Here is a 19466-nt window from a genome sequence, read left to right as displayed (position 1 = left end):
TGTAAGTATATGATACTGTAACATAATATTTGGAAAAACTACAAGTTATGAGTAATTCCAGTTTAAATTTGAAAATCATTTTAACTTCAGCAGCAGCCTTTCTGATAATGCTGGAAGGTATTTGATGTATCTTAAAGATCATTTAGTATTTTTTCTTTTGATTTAGTTATTTGTGAGAATATTTCAATCAAATTTAGCAGTTTTCTTTCTAGGCTTCACTACGGCAAGGAAAAACCGGACTGAAGTCATAAGAGGTATTAAAAAGAGGGAAAGATTTGATTCTTAGCATAGTAAAGTTGCTGCAGTTTATATACATTGGAGAACTTTGACCTTTTTCTACCATGTTTGCTTCATCAGAATAAAGGTTTAATTTAAAGTCTGTATTTATCAAAACTCATTGCAACTACCCTTAAAGAGAACTCTCATTCCTCTTCCATCTTTGTATTTGATGAGAAGTTTTGGGATTTTGTTCTGAATGTTTGATCTCACATTTTCCTCTCATTTTTCCCTAGTGGATCTTCAGTTTCATAGCATTTTCTGGTCCCATGCCAGAAGAAACTGTAAGCCTTAAAAAGGCAAAGAGTGTGAAGTTTTTATAGTGTTGAAAGAATCTCCCTTCTCTTTCTCTTTCCAGTGACCACTCTTTTTGAGCCAGGGACAGCATTAGTGGACTCTGAGGAGATGTATGCTTGACCTTTGGCAGGGAGAACAGAACTATCTCTGTACCAGGCTGTCAGGGAGAGAAGCTTAGATAGTTGCCCTAAAATGTATTGGCAGGATCCCAACACACGTTTCGCCAAATGAGAACTTCAATTACACTGAAAAGGAAAATTTGGCAGCCACTTTATATAAACAAAGCTTTTCTCTACAATTTTTGTGCCATTCCAATTGCTTGCTTTAGGTTCGTGCTTGTCAGCAAGTAAGAACACTCCAGAAAACCCCTGACAATGATGTCATATCCTAAAAATAATACATCTTTCTTGCTCAGCCCATATACTGTTCTCTGCAGAAGCTGAGAAATTATAACATTTGCTAGTTACAAGACTAAGGGTGCAAAAATAAGACCTAAAGCATCAGGACTCCTTCCAGTTATACCCGAAATGTATTGCTAATCATCGTTATCTCAGGGCATTGCTGGCAGCCAATGGGCTTCAGAGGTACCATGATGCAGCTGCTGCAGGATCTTCCTCCTCCTCCAGGAGTGTAAGAAGTGATCTGAGAAGAGTGCTTGTCCCCAGGTATGCAGTTTTCCCCTGAGCTAGACAGTGCTATCCAAACATTGTGGCACCATGCCACATCCTTTCCTAATCTGCCATGCCTTGCAGCAGTTCCAGAACAATTATTTTTGCTGACCTTTTGGTATCATTAGGTCACAGTTGTTTTTGGTCTAAATTGGCCTTGGTATTCTCCACGGTTGTTCTTTGAGTAAAGCCAGTTTGAGGACTATTATTTGTATTACAATGTTGTCTGGACAGAACAATCAGGATTGGAATCCCATTCTGTAGGCTGCTATCTATACATATAGTTCAGTTCTTTAGAGCATATTAGGCAAGACACTGGTATTCCAATATACTAGTAAGATGATTTACAGAAAAATCAGTTCAAATTTAGATTCAGATAGGCAGGATGCTATCGGAAATCATCCAAGAGAAGTTAATAGGCAATTAAAACATTATACTGACTCCTAACAATGACGGCACTATAAAAGTGCCAGCTGCACCATATTGTTTTTAGTCTTATGGTAACAGGAATTGCATGGCAGGTGCTTAAAATATTAGTACTTGTAACAGTGAACCTTGGCCCCAGTCCATCTTAAATAGGCCTCCCAGGCAGCTATATTCTCTGGACCTTTTCAACCAAGAATTGTTATCAAAAGCAGGGGTAGGGGGAAACCTTCACTGTTAGTATGATATTTCCAGTGATCCAGTAGCCATATGGATCAATAGCTTTGGTTGTGACTTGGCTGCCTCTTCCACAGGACAGTCTCAGGGACAGTGAAGCTTCCAGAAACTGTTGGACCTACTGTTTAAGTGCTACACAGGCAGCCCAAAATGTTCCAGATATGTCAGACCCATTTTTCTTCATGCACAAATACTGGTCAGAAATGCCCTGAGTGACAGCTTTGAGGACTGCACTGCTTTATTGCAACTTAGATCTTCCTTGTCTCAAGAAAGATGAATAAGTTTTGTTCAACCTCTTCATGGAGCAGCTAAATTTCTTGTTCATGTAAGGCTATTCTGTCTTCATTCACTTGCTTAATATTAGGAGAATTGAGTAAAAGTAGCTTTACCATCCTAGAAGTAGTTTCATCCTGTACTGGCGAGCATACTCCCATGAAACAGAACTATGTTCAAGACTGGCTACCTATTTTATTTTCTGCATTATGTTAGGTTCCTCTTTTCGCGCTTATCGGGAAGGTTACTTTTAAATGAGCTGTAAGGTGGCACTCAGTAGCAGAGTGTTATGTAGGACTAGGTTGGGATAGAGGTCCAGCTTACTTTACAGAGCATACCAGCCCTAACACGTCCCAGAAAATATTTTGAGTATCAGGCTTAAAAAAAATAAAAATTGTTTCTGTCATCTTTTTACTATCCAAGAACAAAGCCTTCACATACTCTCCCTATGCCATGTTCTTTAAAAGCTTTGTCTTAAGTCCCAAAGGTAAATTGGTGGTTTGTTAATTCAGTAAGTCTCTATGCTGATTTTTTTCCTGGAGATTTTACTTCTGGGTTTTGTTTCGCCTTAGATTGTTAATACTAACTCCTCAATTGTGGAATTTCAGTTTCTGATGGACAGTTTCTAAGGTTGATATCTAGGATTTATCCTGGCATGTCTCTTAGCTGAACTCTTGCTGTATAATTTTGGAATGTTGAAATTTCATATGTCAGCATTTAGACCTTGCACTAACACTAGGCTTCCTCACCATGGTAAAGCAAAGATTTTGTTTTTGAAAAGAATTCCTGGGAAAAAAAAAAATTCTATCTTCATACAGTATCACAGCAGTGTTAGTGACTTACAAGATGAATTTCTGGTAATATACAGGTGCAAACACAAAAAAGAGAATGTCTTTATGAATTATGAGTGGTTTATTAGGCATGCTGGAACAAAGGTAGTTTTTACTTGTAGTAATACTAGTGAATATCATTGGGGACAGCAAGCTGTGAGAATATAATTTGGCATGTGATGATATGAATGATGAATGTTGGTTGTAAGCACATCAGGCATCAAAGTCTGCACAGACCTATTGATAGTATCACACTAAGCCTCTGAGGGGCCAAAGGTTCTGACTTGGTGAGTGCTGTTTGGGAGACATTGCTCGTGCTGCTGGCATAACTGTATGCACATGTAGCGAGGTGAGAACAGATGAGCATGCGTGTGCATGCATGTAACCTGTGCTTCTCAGTGGAAAATGCAGTGTCAGAGGAATTGCAGAAATGAATTTGGGTGGTGACAAACAAGCCAAGACTGGTTCAAACTGTACTGACTGTCAGTATCTCTTATTTGAAATAAAAATGTTTTTTATTGTTTCCAGCCTTCTGGAGGAGAGAAGGTGGTCCAGGAATGACCTCTCATTGTCAGAATATATTCCCTTTTCTCACAGTATATTTTAAATATTTTGTTAAACATGTCAGCATCAGTATTTTATATTTACCAAAACTCGCATTTAGGCTCATATTTATTTGTTGTTCTTTTAATACATCATGTATTTTCCTAAGTTGAATAGCTAAATTGCATTTTTGTTATTTTGAAAACATTGCAGAATTCTGGCATTGTTGAAGTCAATGGCCAAACTGTCAGAGACTTAGCAAGGGCTAAGATTTCAGTGTAATTTAACATAACCAAACAGATAAACAATATTATCTAACTTTACATTTTCTAGAGAGATGACTGGTGGAGAGTGGTGTGATCTCATTTTATAGCACTAAAGACTCACTTGTTGCTCTGTCAGTGAACTTTTAAGTGCAGCACACACCACAGGTTTCTAGATTGTATAATGATACCATGCCTCTTTCTAAAACCTTCTTAAAAGGATAAATCTGTTAGGTCTTACTTTCTACTGTTACCTTCTCCTTTTCTTCTTTACAAGAATATTTTTAAACAGAAAGAGAGAAATAGTATAGTACAAGTAGTTTCATGGAAGTTGATCTTACTTGCTTTTGTCAGATGTTCTGGTCACTTAAGAAGGTATAAGAATGCTCTTGCCTTCAATCTGATAGCAGGTCATGGCACATCCCCTTATGTACATACTCGTAGGCAGTATTTTACCTGTGCTGTTTTTCAAACATGTAAGAGTTGTACTGGGTCTTGGAGCTTGATACATAGTAAGTTAATTAAGTTGATTAAAAAAATATGAAGTTGGACAAGTGATTTGTGGCCTCCTCGGGTATGTGAGGTAGTCCTGCCACAATTGCTCTGAAAAATACCTGATTCTGTAAATAGTTGTCTGAAATGATAGACTGGACCTGCTTAATGAGCACAGTTCAGTTCAGCATGCTTAAGAGTCTAGTCTGTTATCCTTACTTATAGATTTAAATTCCTTTTAGTCTAACAAAGCAAGAAATTTTGAGGAGGATTGCATTACAAATTACATAATTGTAAAAGGGAGAAGCTATTTGCTTACATGGATTGAATTGCAGTCATATCTTTTTGCAATGGGCTTATTAGACAAATGTTTCCACAGTGACCAAATAAATTGTGGCTGTTGCCACAGGGGACTAATAAAACTGAGTAATTTATTTCATAACAGGATAAGGAAAGAGCATCGGAGATGAGTTCCTCAAAGCTGGCAGAAACTAAAACATGCAGTTACCACATGTGGGGAAGGATAGGTAACAGCTCCCTTCTACAGACAGAAATAGAAGAAAGAAATTAGCAATTGTGGAACAGTGACGGGTTAGCAGGAGAAGGGTTGTCTGCTTCTGTTCGGAGAACAACTGTTTTGTGAAACAAGTTGACATGAGTGTTGTTTTGCATAAGGGCTCTGGTTCGTCAAATATGAGCTAACCCGGTATAATGAGCTTAATACCCACATTTCTCAATATTTGTAAATAGCACAGTTCTGCAGGAAGATTCTTAAAACCAAAAATTTTTTTTGAAAAGCTTTCTGTGCAAAAATCAAGCTCATAGCATGGGAACGATAAACCTCTAATATAGTAAGGAACAGATCAGCCTTAAAAATGAACAAAGGAGTAACTACTGTGCAAGGGATGCAACTGGAACATTTCTACAGGCATGGAAAATAAATTCACACAGTAGGGCCCTATTTACAGGGAAAGACTTCATTACGTTTTTTTGCCATTTTGCATACTGAAAGGAATTCCCATATGATTAACATTTGAATTGTGCACTGAGTTATATTATCATAACTTTCTCATTGTTGGCTTCTAGGAGAGGCATGTTGCCACTTCCTGGTCACAGAAATCATGTTGACAGAAAGAAAAGATAGTCTGGAAAGGAATGATTCATTACCTATTTGAAATACATTACTTTGGATAGTTAAAAGAATCTAGTACTATCAGAAGAATAGAAATTCTAAAACATGAAAAGAGACCATAGGTTTGTTAACTAACTTCACACTAAAACATAGTTGACAATGTTTGAATACTGTGGAGAATGGACTGGAAGGTATTCCCCATAAAACTCTGTGTACGTGAAAGACAAGGTAGTAAGGAAAGTGATAGTTAAGTCATACGTAATATTTTGAAATGCTGTCATAGGTTCCTCCACTCCCAGCCGCTTTGCATGTTTTTATCTAAAGTTAAAAAGACTTACACTGGTGTTTGTGTACAGCAGAGTACTGCAGTCTGTAGCTTGAAACCTTCACAACTTCTTTGTGTGTTTAATGCTGTGCAATGACAGCAGTTATTTCCTTTGGGTTTACGCCTATTCCATTAAAATTTACTTAACATTGTAGTCCTCCATACTTTTTTGTCAAACTGGTACGGAACAAAGGACCCATGAATGTCAAGTTAAGAGTGCATAAACTTGAGAGGTGGCAGAAGTCATGTGCACTGGAAGATCAAGACATGTGTTGGAGTGCTGAGATAAGGCAACAGTGAGTGCATCATAAAACACATGGAGTGAGGCAGAGGGGCATATAATATCATAACTTTCTTCTAATTATCTTCTTTTACTATTAAGTGTTGTTCACTTTACCCACTTATGCTCCTTTTCTGTAAGTCATAGTAACTAATAATTCTAAATAGCTGAGTGCACATTTCCACATGGTAACAGAATAAATTCACTTTTCATGCACAGAGGGAATAAAATGTTTGCTATTAGGTTTGTATCTAAATTTACTAACTTTTGGAGGGTTTTTTTTCAGGTGAAAGACTATATGAACTTACATTTTTACACTGATAGGGAGTATAAAATATCAATTTCCATTTCTGTTTTCATAGACTTTCCTCACAGTTTCTTTCTTGGATCTAACAGGTAGTGGTTTACTTTAAAAAAACTACTGTTTTGTTACATAACAAAATAAATAACTACACTTCCAACAAAGTAAAATTCCTGCTTACCACTGCCAAAATAATTACTTACTTCAGTTTCTTTCAACTTTTATTGAGAATTTTTTTTTGTTAATTTCTCTAAAAACTTGTTTTTCCAGATTATCATTAAGAATTGAGCCAGGTAACAGCTCTCCTCGACTGGTTTCCTCCAAAGAAGATCTTGCAGGTATAAAACTTCATTTGAAAATTTGAGTAAGGAAATAATTTTATTACAGAAATCCTCCACTGAAATATATGGGAAAACCCATTTTATATCAGAGGGGTTTTGGAGGAATTAATCAGTTTAAGATATGGGCTTTTGTTGCAATTACAGAATTACCTCGTAAGGGCTGTCACAGAGAATTGATCCCTTCCCATGCATATGCCCAGTTTCAGAACATCCTTGGTCCAGAACACCACTACTCTGACAGTTGTAAAAGATCTGACGTTTATTGCAAATTTCTACATAGCCAGGTGTACTTGGGTTAGCACTGTCCTTTGTTTTAAATAATTTTCTTCCTTTATGATATTCACCCTCGGAGGTTCTTACAGTAACAAATTATATCCCACATACCAGGATTGATTTCACACATACTAGCATTCTTTTGACTAGGCAAAACAAATCCATTGATCTTAAATGAATGAAAACAATCTGATTTCAGAAGACTTAATTTGCAGAGATTGTAGAGGAGGGATGTACTGTTATTTGCCTTTCTGGAGAACAGGTTTACCTGGATGGCAGAGAGGAGTGTTTTTAAGATGATTTATTAGTAGGTTTCACATTTTTAATAGGTAGCATAAAATCTATTGAACTTTCCTCTGCTGAGATTAAAAACCTAGCTACAGCACAGTACAGCTAAAATTAATCCCTGGAATTGACCAGTGCAAATTGCCAAGGTTGTCAGTATCAATACCAAGTCATCCACTAACCTTGTTACCGTATCAGAATCTACTCAGGGACCATGATTCCCAGTAGTATTGCTGTGAGCTTTTTCATCCAGAAGCCAGACCTGGTAATTCAGAGGTATTATCAGTAGCATGAGTCATCAATAAAGATTGCTGACTTGTATATAAACAATTGCAGTTCGAGGGATAACACAGGGTGTTTGTTAGCATTGGAACAGAAATTAGATTGTGTGATTTTTTACAAATGCTTGCATTTTCATTATTTAATAAGTGAAGAAGGAAGAGCACTCTTTCAGTACAAACAAATCAATGCAGTGAACAACATCAGAAATTCTCCTTTCAGGTTTCTGTGTGAACTAACACATAAATTTGAGACCATTTCCTTGTGTAAAGTGGGAGGACAAAAGATTTGTAATAGCTTTTAGAAACACCTAAAAAACTACAGTACCATCCATAAGTTGACCAAAACAAATCTGCTGTACCAACACAGTTTATTTCTATGAACAGACTAAATGAACATCAGACTATGTGAAATGTACTTACTACTATAGGAGCCATTATCGCAAAAGCTGTTCTATTTTAATCTCTTAACCTGAATGGCCAATTTTCTGTCTTCCTATGTTAAACCATGTGTGAATGTAAAAAACCCAAGGGGGCCAGACCTCATCTGACAAGCAATTTCATTTGGCATTCAAAATGACTTTTCTTCTCACCGGGAGAGAAGCAAGTGAATGAAAGAGAGAAAGAAAAAGGAAGATGCTAAATATGAAAGGAGAAAAATAAATACGGGTGTTTTTCCTCCACCTCTCAGGTCTTCATGTTGGCTGCTGTGAAACCCTTTCTAAGTGTCAAATGGCCAGTCATTTATAGGGAACAGTTGTCTCAGGATCGTGAATGCTATTCCCAGAGTCAAATAAACATTCGACCTGGTCTTCAGTCCATACAGTGCTAAGGAAAAAGGAATAAAATCTATAGAAATAATAATTTGGAAGAAAACATTTCTTCAGGAAGGCGCTCTCCCCCTCCCCCCTCAATGCTCAGTATTATTAATTGCTGTGTAAAATATAAGGAAGTAGTTCACAGGAGGAAAATTTTTTTTAACTAGGTAAGTTCAAAAGGAGTTCTTAATTAACACTGTCTTTGTACAGACATGTATTGGGTCTGGCTGGGATGGAGTTAACTTTTCCCATAGCAGCCTTCATAGTGCTGTGCTTTGTATTTGTAGCTAGAAGGGTGTTGATAAGGCACCAGTGTTTTGGCTACTGCTGAGCAGTGCTTGCAGCATCAAGGCTGTCTCTCCAAACCCACCCCCCCAAAAAAGGCCAGTAGGCTGGGGGTGGGCAAGAGGTTGGGAGGGGACATAGCCAGGACAGCTGACCCAAGCTGACAAAAGAGATATCCCGTACCATATGACGTGCTCAGCAATAAAAGCTAAGAGAAGGGAGGAGGGGGGGCATTCGTTATTAAGGCATTTGTCTTCCAAAGCAACCACTGCGAGTGCTGAGGCCCTTCTTCCCAGGCAGTGGCTGGACATCACCTGCTGATGGGAAGTAGAGGGTAAATTCTTTTTTGTTTTCCTTTGCTTCTGCCCGCAGCCTTTGCTTTTCTTTATTAAACTGCCTTTATCTCAACCCATGAGGTTTTTTTAATCTTATTTTCTCCCACCCAGTCCTGTGGAGGAGGGGGAGTGATAGAGCAGCTTGGTGGGCACCTGGCAGCCAGCCAATGTCAGCCCACCACATCGTGTAATATTTTATTTTGCTTTTGTGAGGATTTGCTTTTTCATACTTGAAACTTAAAATTAAGTCATTGCCTCTCATATGATTATATCTTACATATGTAAAGCAGACATACAAGTGAACTTTTTTGTTTTCTGGCTTTTGCTTTGTATTACTCACATTTAAATGCTTTACACTAGGGTTTTGATGTTAACATTTCATGAGGATGATTGTGGAAGTTCTAACTGTGGTCGTAGCAGCATAGTATATGATCATCACCAATACTCTGTAATTCTTAATTGAGGGCTTAGACTTTATTAGAGCTGTAATGGAAGGCAATTAAAAATACAGTTCCAAAGTTGGAAACAAGAACTTCGAACTCTCCTGAGCCAGGCGAGTAATGACTTTATACTACAGTGAGCTCAGCTGGAGTCCTCACATATTGATCGGGACAATGTTCAGTAGTACCTACTCAATTGAATATGTGATCGTATGGTACCTGGCCGTATTAGGAGAGTGTGAACTTTCCTCTCTGAATCTGCAATGCCCCAATATGCTCTGTAAGGTTGCTTTATTCAGAGTGAGAATTAATAAGATGACTAGAAACCAAGCCTTGAGTCATTCCTATTGCTCCATTCTTTGGTTAGTATTTCCTTCGAAAGCTTGACACACTTGTGGACTGCTGTATTTCTTGCTCAGCTAGAGAGTTCTCACTTACTGCCAGTTAGACAATGAATGCCACCAGCATTTTGTAATACCCACATGAATTTTTCAGTGACCTGCACCTATGTGGCTGCAAAAATGCTGCTAAAGGGAATCCAGTGTACTTTATTGAAAAAACAAATTAATTCCCGGAGAAGGTTAGTTAAGTAAGCTAGCATGAATTCAAATTGAAATTAACTAAGCATGAAGGCAATAATTTATTGTTTATTTCACAACGTTAATAAATAGAAATACAGCCATATGTTAGTCTTGAATAATTCCAAGCTAAAATACCGAAATATCAGTAATGAGATATTCGACCATGGAGAATTAAAAATAGCAGTTGACTGGAAGGTATTCCAGTCAACGTTACTTGGATTGAAATTATAGTTTGAGATTATTTCCACTTCAGCCACTGTGTGCCAGGAGTAAATCCTTTGCAATCAGCAAGCTATAATGATAAGAGATGATCTCAAGATAGTTTAGGCAGTAGTTTAATGTTCCAGTCAACAGTTTAAGGCATAGGAGTCTGAATATAGTGATTTTAAGGTAAAATAAAGGTTCTTGGCCCATAAGGGCAGTCATCAGTTCAGTTCTCCTGATAGTCAAAAAGTTAATACGTTACTAATAGCAATAAGTCTAGTTGAGTTCTGCATGTGACATACTGCCTTCTTATAGGTTGCCATGTGTTTCCAAATACAGAGAAAAAGCTCAATATCGTGGTAATAATTCCAAAGTCTACAATGGACTTAAGTGCAGGGAATAGTGTCTTCTTCATGTCCTAAAGTATAGTTGTGTTGATGATGGAAATGGATTTTCTTTCTCAGCATTGTGACTTTATCTTCTACCCAACTTCAGTTTTGTCTCTTTCAAAAGAAGATTAACAGTTTACTCTAGCCAGGGACATTGTGGGTTTCTCTTTTTCCCCTTAAAGTATCTTTATGAGTGTGAGGCTCAATAAAAACAGTTAAATCCTTCAGTATTTCTGTTTGCAAAGTACTGGAGAAAACCATGTGTCCATTTTCCACTTTGGTTGCCAACTGGTTTTCCAGTAAATTCAAACAGGAGGCAGACATCTGATTAAAGTGAATGTCTCACAACAAGCTATGTTTTGTATATTAGTGGCTAAGATGGTCTCATTTAATTACCAAATGCATATATAATTGTGAATAGTGCTTTCACAGGAAGATTTCATACCTTCCATAATGCTGCAGAGATTCTTGTCTCTTGCAAGTAGCATTCAAAAAGGAGCTTTAAACAGTTTAATTGTATGTTTTCAGGAACTGTGTGATTCACACAACTTCCTTGGCAGCAGCTTAAGTCTGCTCATTCTGCCTTGCTATGGTTTGAGAGAGAGAGAGAATGTAGCTGGAGAGCTTATAGTATGCTAACTGTTCACAGTTTCCAGTTGAATTAGCTGTAAAAGACATCTGTGTTCCTGCAGTGTTGGCTAGGAGATGCCCAGCATTTATGGTACAGCTGTTAGATTGTTTTGGAAGGTATAACTCAATACGTTTTCCCAGAACGAAAGAAAAGATTTAATGTAATATATGGTAAATAAGTTAGCCTTCTAAGCAACTGAAGTGTAGCATAGTATAGAAAACTTTATGTATGTTCTTTATCATCTTAATGTTATTTTGAAAAGTTCAGGGTGCAGTGCTAATCAGATTATAGAAAATGGTTACTCGTTCTCCGAAATATACCATGTTTATCCTGTCTTGGAAAACAACGTAAAAGGATAAAATAATGTTAAAATAATTGCCCTGTCCAGAAAATCATATCTAATACTAAGTGACTCAAAGACTGGTCTTCATGATTCTGTGATTTTTAACGAACCCCTTCATTAAAGGTAGCATTTAGAAGTCTTTCTTAGAAACAGCCAGGCCTCAGCCATGGGCAGCCCTTACTTTGGGGTTTTTGTTACACAATAGTCAGCGATGGACCCTCACCCCCTCCTTTTTTTTTTTTTCCCCCAAGTAGGTCTTGGTATAATTCTTGAGAGGAGAATAAGTAGACCAGAGGTTTTATGTTACCAACCTGCCAGGAATCTGGAATAATTAATCTGAAACAGGTGTATTCTCTTTTTTTGTTATTGGGGTAAAATTCAGCCCATTGTGCTGAGTCCATTCAGCTTTGAGAGCTGCTAAAGAACTTTTAATATTTAATTTAATTAATTAGAATCAGTAGTTTTATCAGATGTAAAGTATGTGAAATATTGGAGTTAAAAATGTAGAAAATGCAGAAACAGAAGGAAGAAAGACTGGGATGTTTGCACATTTGTAACCCTCTGAAAGTAGGTATACTACACTAGTGATGTCTGTACAGCAGTCCCAGCACTTTAGAATAAAAAAAAACCACACCATCATTTTCCGTGTAAACACTGAGTTTGACATTTAGTTTTGCCATTTGTTTTACTGGTTGCTCTGGCAACTAATAAATAGTTTGTGCTAAGTGCTTTAGCAGCCAGTCATTCTGTGGAAACGAGGATTGTCTAATCCTCCTGCAAGTGCTTGGTTATTGCTTCATGTGCATACTGTCTGCTTTTCTTACGCTGTACTTAAGGTAGAAATGGAAGAACTAAGTTTTCTTTACAAAAGTTCACAGACCATCCAGAAAACTTTGCTCTTTAGTTTCAAACTTATACTCATTTCCAACCTCTTCCTCTGTGATACTTTCCCTATTTTTTGTGAAAGAAATTAGTGTCAGACAAATGTGTGAGATTCGCATGTTGTTATCAACCACTAAATCCAGCCAGAATTGGTGTGCTGTGTTTTTTTTCTTAACAGACCAAAGCTTCATGAAAATTGTAGAAGAATGTTCTGCCAAATCAAAAATAAAGTTATCAGGGAGAGAATGATCATGCTCAGTTTTTAACTTTATCACTTTCTATTACCTTCTGTGACTTCCTTACCAAACAAGTCTCTCTAATGTCCTAGTTTACTGCTGCTTATTTTAACTACCAAGCTACTACGCCCTAGGAATGTTAAGAACATATAAAACAGCCAGAGGACAAGGGGCTTTTCTGCTCTGCTTTGGTTTTGGTTTTTTTTCTCCTGAGCAGTCACCTGAAATAATTTCTCCAAAAAGTTATTTTTTTGAAGGATTGGTTAATGTATTTTGTTGAACCCAAACTTCAGAGTTTCCCTGCAGCTATGCTCTCACAATGGGTATGTCTTCACTGCCAATATGGATGTCATCCAAGCTCACGCACTACCCTACAGATCCAGCTGCAAGAAATTCAACATTTTTGCCGAAGTGTAAGTCGGGGTTTTGCACATTCCACTGCTGCAGTATAAGTAACACAAATGCTGACAATTAGTGATTCCATAAAAGTAACACCTGAAATTGAAAGTATCACTTCTGTTGAGGAAGCATTTGAAGGAAATAGACTCAAGTGTGCTTACTGTGCAGTCAGAAGTACATCAGAAATATGGTCAGTTGTACTTGAACTTGATAGAGTGGCACAGAGAAAAGTGCCCCAGGTTTCTGGTGCACTTGTATAGTTTGCTGTTGCTGTTGTCCTTGCTAACTATATTAAACTTGTGATCTTGCCTGTACTGTAATTTCATCTTTCACTACATTATTAACATATTTCTGCAGTCTTACTCTTGGAGATGCTGGATTTGAGTACTACTGGGCAAACTCCTCTAGGGTCCATTTTGTACATTTTGACACTTCATATATTAACATCAACAAACTCCCCTCTGTGTCCACATCACTTAATTGGTCCCTTTCTGGCAATTATAGCAAAAAAAGTAAGCCAGAATTGAATGGTCCAAGAAGATTGAACTACTTTCTCACACATGCACGCAGGTTTTTCATAACAGCAGTGGAGACGGGGTGAACAGAACTGTGCCTGCCTAAGCTGTACTTGCCCATTAAGGGACATTAGTATCCTGAGATAACAACCCAGCATGATTCAGTGTTATACTTAAATTTATGGGAAGAAAAAGTTTACGTTAATATGCTCATGTGATTGAAAGTTCTTTTTCATAATTGTTGTTATTGATAGACATTACAAAAGATTGACACACATGTCAGTGTTTATTCCCTGCTGCTTTTAGCGGGCTTGGGGGAGCACGGAGAAGTGCAGCCAAAGACTGATTCTTGTTCTTAGTTTGCTCTTGTCTGAGAAGCAGCCATAACATACATGTTTCTTGCATGTTGTATACATTAATAGGCTTTAGTTGAATTGTAAAGCAATACTCTGAAAATTAAAACTATGCTTTTACAATAGCCATCATTCTAGATTTAATTTTTTTGTGTCATTCTTGATTCTGTGCACAAAATTCTTCTTAAGTTCTTTATTGTGTGTTTTGTAAGTAGGTCTTTCTATTTGAAAGTTTTATCACCCACTGACTTTGGTTACAATGGCAACAGAACAGTAAAAATTTACAGTGAAGATTTAACTAGAGAGTCTGTGGCTTGGAATGTCTTTATTAAGTTTTAGAAACAGAGCTGGTAAGTATCAGTTTTATTTCTTAGCTGCTCACCAAAAAATAGTAAATAGTTGAGACTGTTTTACCTTCCTGAAAAATCACTCTGTTTTTCAGCATATAATATGCAACTCATTTTCAGTTTTCTGTTTGGATGCCTAGTATTGGTTTATTGATAGATTTTTAGTGGAGAAAAATTGTGAACTGTAACTCCTTCACCCTGTTGCTTTTTTTAAAAGCTCTGGAGACTGTAAATGTTCACATGTTCTACTGAAGGATTGCAAAAGTAACATTCATTTATAACATTTGAAGGATTATTCATGGAAAAATTATGCAAAGGAAAAAACAGTGAGATCCTTTGGGATATGCGTAAACTTTTCCAAATGTTCTTGCCACAGATCTCTGAACAGCACTCAGCTCACTCTGATGAAGTTGTCTCACGTTCCCTAACGCAAACAAATTTTTAATAATGTTTTAGTATTTTTATACATTATTTTTGTGCATGTCAGCATAGTCTTGAAAATGATGCTGAGAAATAATGAAAACCAAACTAACCCTTGTTCATGCCAGCTGACTGGAAAATCCTACTAAGAGTGCTTTGTCTCCATGAAAGGCAAAATAACAGAATAGCAATCATGGTAACAGTATGCACTAGGAGTGGAGCCAGGAGAGTAAAGAGGGGAGTTAGCAGTAGCAGATGACTTCACTTATTGGAAAAAAAGGGGCAAAATAACTCAATCTCAAATGAATTTAAATATTGGAATTTTGTTATCAGCAGTATCGGGCATAGCTTCCCCAGCTAATTGCTCAGCAGTCTGGTATGTCCATAAAGATCCCTTGGTCTGTGCAGTTTTCATCAGTATCTCACCACTTACCCTCTTTGGCATCCTTCTTGGCACAGACTCTCTTGTCTCTTACCCCTTTACAGAAATGAGGTCATCTCCCCTGTGCCCCATAACTCATGCTGACACCGTCTGCACCCCAGACTTCTTGCTGAACTGAGCATACCCTGCAGCACAGGTCCGGTCTAACAAGAACTCTGAACTTCACAGTTCTTCTTCATGGACATTTGACAGCAGAGCAGATGCAAAGACTTTGTATAGGTTTTTAAGCTCAGATTCTTTTTACCTTAGCACAGGGTTAACAGAGCCAAACTGTATATATTTCCTTCTCTTGCCTTGGAGATGAGGAAGAAGCAGAACTACATAGAAAATGGCCACTCCAGACAGAGTAATATCAGCATGACTGATATTTCTGTCTTCATCTTAGCCCACAAAGCATTCTGTTTTCTGTCATCAGGATCTTCACTAAAGACACCTGACTAGGAATTAGAGTAAGTCCATTACCTCCTTTCACAGGACTGATGAAAGCAATTGTGATTGCCATGTATAATAGCAAGGAAGCCAGGCTGGAACTGTTGGCTTAAGTTGTAAGGCTCCTATACCTATTTCCACAAATTCTGTCACCCTTGACACATCTCACCGTAGTCAGGCAGTATTTTAACCTGAACTGAAGTCTGATTCTATAATCTTATTTTCAATCTGAAATATGCAGTCCTTTTAGACACATTATGTAATTTGTTTCAGGGTTTTTTTAACAAACTTTTTCTGTTCTGAAGCTGTCCAGGTAATAAAAGCTCTTGCTAAAATCAAGTTATAATGATCAATCTTTAAATATTTTTGTGTTGTATTCATATTAGTGCAAATTTCACTCCACACTTCCTAAATGGGAGTCTAATTTCCAAAAAAAGGCAGTGTAGAGTGAAAACTCTCGAAGAACTATTTTTGTCAGTAGACAACATCTCTTATTTTTTGTAGGTTTTGATAGTGATAACATTTGAACCTATAAATACTTTAAAATACCTGGAGTCAAATCCAGCTGACTCGTTTTGTAATGGCTTGATTATGTCAGCACAAGATTTGGTATTTTGTTGTTCTTTTTCTAGATAAAGTAGTTTTGGTGCAGTCTCCATGCTTTGTTTCAATGAACATTGTCTTAGAATTGAATTAATCGAACAGTCTTATTGCTTTCAGCTCTGTGACTCTCCACAGTGAGAAACTTAAAGGTTTAAACTCTTATGTATTAGAAAATTTTAACAGTTATTCTGACATGTGGCATAGTGTCTGTGTGAAAAAGCACTGCACCATACTGTTACTCATTTAGGGCTGTGCCTTGAGATTGCTACTCTTTCACAGGCTGTAGTTTCAACAGTTTGTTAAACATAATGCTTCAGTAGCTCTCAGTGAACTGTAATGTCATCCGCTTAAAAGAACTTAATGTAAATCAAGATTTAGAACTGGCACCAGAGAGAAAGAGCTGGATGACACAACGGGAAGCAACAGAAAACTGAACCAATCCTGCAGCCAAATTAAGAGACAAGTAGTGACTTAATGCATTGCAAGGTGTGATGGTAACCTCAAAGTGGCCACGTTAACGCTGAAGTTTATGCTGAGTTTCAGACTAAACTCTTGCTGATACATGCTCATAATTTTCAGGAAAATTCTCTTTCAGCTGCCACTATCTTCATACTGGGTCTCAGTTACAATATATTTTAAGCTTCTTAGCAGGTAGTAAACACCTCAGTAGTCCTAAGTATTTTACTGTTCACAAGTTGAAAAATGTCTGATGGAAAGGCACTACAAACAAAGCATGTAGAGAGAACTCCTTTTTGTGAACCTAGTTCATCAGAAGGGCTGGAGGTTTTCAAATAAAAACACTTTTAGTCATTTCTGAAGCTTCTGAATGCATTCGGTTTGTCTCTGCGTAAATTTTAAGAATTCATAATGAAAACTTATGGTAAAAACTTCAGTGAAATATATGTTCTTGCTAGTAATGCAACAGATCAGATTTTCAGACCTAATGGTGAAATACGAATTCAAACAGTTTTTACACTAAACTAGTCACCACCTAATTGTGCTCAGATTCATACTTTTTATATTCTAACTTGTGCTTAGGCTCCACGGCAGAAGAGGAAGATAAACCCTACTGTCTTTACGGAAAAAGCTTCCAATGCCGTCTTACAGCCCAAATGCAACAAAATTTTAATTGAAAATGCAGCAGAACATTGTACTCAGCCCTCTTCTGACCTCACAGGCGTATGGTTCTGGTTGAATCTCTGGATCAAGTAATGATTAAAAGTGCATTTTTTTAAAACTGCATGTGGCCTTTAAACATAAGACCTTCTCTGAAGCCACATATGCCAGTGACTCATGCTACTGCTGTCACGTTTCACAAATTCTCAGTTGTGCGATGGTAGCAAAGACAGGCAGGCAAATATTCTGTCCTATATAAGATGGTATATAGGAATAAGGTAGAAAACAGGATTACAAGCTGTTTTCTCTTTTTGTTCTCCCACTAAATTGATGATCTGATGAATTATATTACTGAAGGTTCCTCTAATGAACTTGTTTCCCCTCTCTCTATTGCTAGAAGCAGTTTCTTCTTTCTGCTTGTCTTGAGACTCCTTTCATTATTAATTAAACAGCACTATGAACGGTTTGCTCAAATGTGCAGAACACTGTGTGAATGAGATTTTTTTCCCCTTACTGCTAGGGAAAAACCTTTGCAATTCTTCATAGTAATGACCCAGTTCATAGGAAATTCCTGAGTCTAGGCTATGGGGAAATAAAAGCAATTTGGAATTAATTCCTATGTTTCATACAACTTGATATGTCTATATTGCAGATTGGCTATGGACAGTAAAGCATCTTGTATCTATTTGTATTATTTTTTGCCTCTTACTAGGACAAATTCATTACTGGTTCTCCTGTTTCTTCTTGTGTCTCTTGAATCCTCAGTTTAAGGCAGAGGAAACTGATGAATAACTTCGGTGCCTGGGGAGAGATGGAGTAGCCTATATAACAGATAAAAATCATAGAATATCTCAAGTTGGAAGGGACCTATAAGGATCATCGAGTCCAACTCCCTGCTCCTCACAGGACTGCCTAAAACTAAATTATATTACCAAGAGCGTTGTCCAGATTCTCCTTGTACTCTGACAGGCTTGGTGCGTGACCATTTCCCTGGGGAGCCTGTTCCGGTGACCAACCACCCTCTCAGAACCATTTCTGTTACGACTGTACCTTCACATCCTGTTGTTAAACTGTGCCCTGGAATGTTGGGGGTTTTTATGGTTTTTTTTTTTCTATTTCTGTTTATCACTAATTTGAGGCCAAATGCTTTTGTAAGGATTCTGATGATAGTTGTATGTGGATTATCACATCACAAAGTTTCTGTCTCTGTCAACCTCTTAACGGGTGGTTTTAGGTTAGAGGCCAGAAGCTGATTAAGCTAAGGTCACTGGAGCCTTCAAGAAGTGGTTCCTGTAATGTAGGGGGAAGTCTGTTTCACTGCTACCTGAGCTGTACCAAGTCTGGAAATAGATATGGGGCAGATGGCCACTTTCATGACCACTATTTCCACTTCTGTTACAAGCACCAATGCCACAACTAAATGTTTAAAAGTGAAATCTCAACTGTTTATTGTGAAGCCAAGAATAGCCTTGCATTCACTGAGGATGATGATAGGCCATGTTGTTCTCCACTGTATTGCAAAGTTCACTGCCAGCCTTTTGCAAACAGCATCAAGGAACTGGAACAAGAACAGCCTGTCCATGTTTTCTGTGAGGCCTCATAAAATCTGTAAAATGAGAGGAAGAATAATTTCAGTGAGGCATCTCTAGAGCTCATAGATGATTGAGAAGTAATGCATCTGTCTGGCCATTAGATACATGAAAAGCCTCTGCTTTCTCTTACATACTCAGGCTGTGAGTCAGTATGAGCAGATTGTTTACAGTTTATTCACAACATGGAGTTGTGAACAAAATTCAAAACATGTGTGAGCATTTCTGCTCACACCCGAAGTACAAACTGACTTTATGGCTCTGCATATTACACTTTGGCACATCCAGCTGTTGTAAGGGTGCCAAGACTTTTTGTAGGAGTTCATTGTTAAAAGTATGTGCAAAGCTGTTTTAAAAATTACTTCCAGACAGTTCAAGAATATAGAGATGAATTCATAACAGAAATGGATGGTGTAACCCTAATGCACAAGAAACAGTTCTTCAGAAATAGTGCCTTCTGGTTATCTGTAACAATTCATTTTAATCAGTGGCTAAACACACCAGCCCATGTAATTTCTGGGTTTTGCATCAGTTCAATGTTAAATGATCTCTGTCTTTTAGGTCCATCTGACATGTCAGCAATTGTGAAATT

At 37.5% G+C, this 19466-nt stretch overlaps 1 protein-coding gene across 1 annotated transcript in view; it reads left to right on the top strand.

Moving 5' to 3' along the window:
* Positions 1 to 19466, top strand: part of RALGPS1 (Ral GEF with PH domain and SH3 binding motif 1) — a 129308-nt gene that overhangs the window by 97608 nt on the left and 12234 nt on the right. The window contains exons 13-14 of the mRNA XM_009334264.1: positions 6611 to 6678; positions 19436 to 19466. The exon at positions 19436 to 19466 is cut by the window's right edge and continues 114 nt beyond it. Of these exons, the coding sequence (XP_009332539.1) occupies positions 6611 to 6678; positions 19436 to 19466 (99 nt within the window). The remainder of the gene's footprint in view (positions 1 to 6610; positions 6679 to 19435) is intronic.

The sequence above is a fragment of the Pygoscelis adeliae genome, unplaced genomic scaffold (genome assembly GCF_000699105.1).
Source record: "Pygoscelis adeliae isolate BGI_AS28 unplaced genomic scaffold, ASM69910v1 Scaffold150, whole genome shotgun sequence".
NCBI classification, from domain to species: Eukaryota; Metazoa; Chordata; class Aves; order Sphenisciformes; family Spheniscidae; genus Pygoscelis; species Pygoscelis adeliae.
The sequence above is the reverse complement of the archived record's forward strand: the minus strand, read 5'-3'. Positions and strand labels throughout refer to the sequence as shown.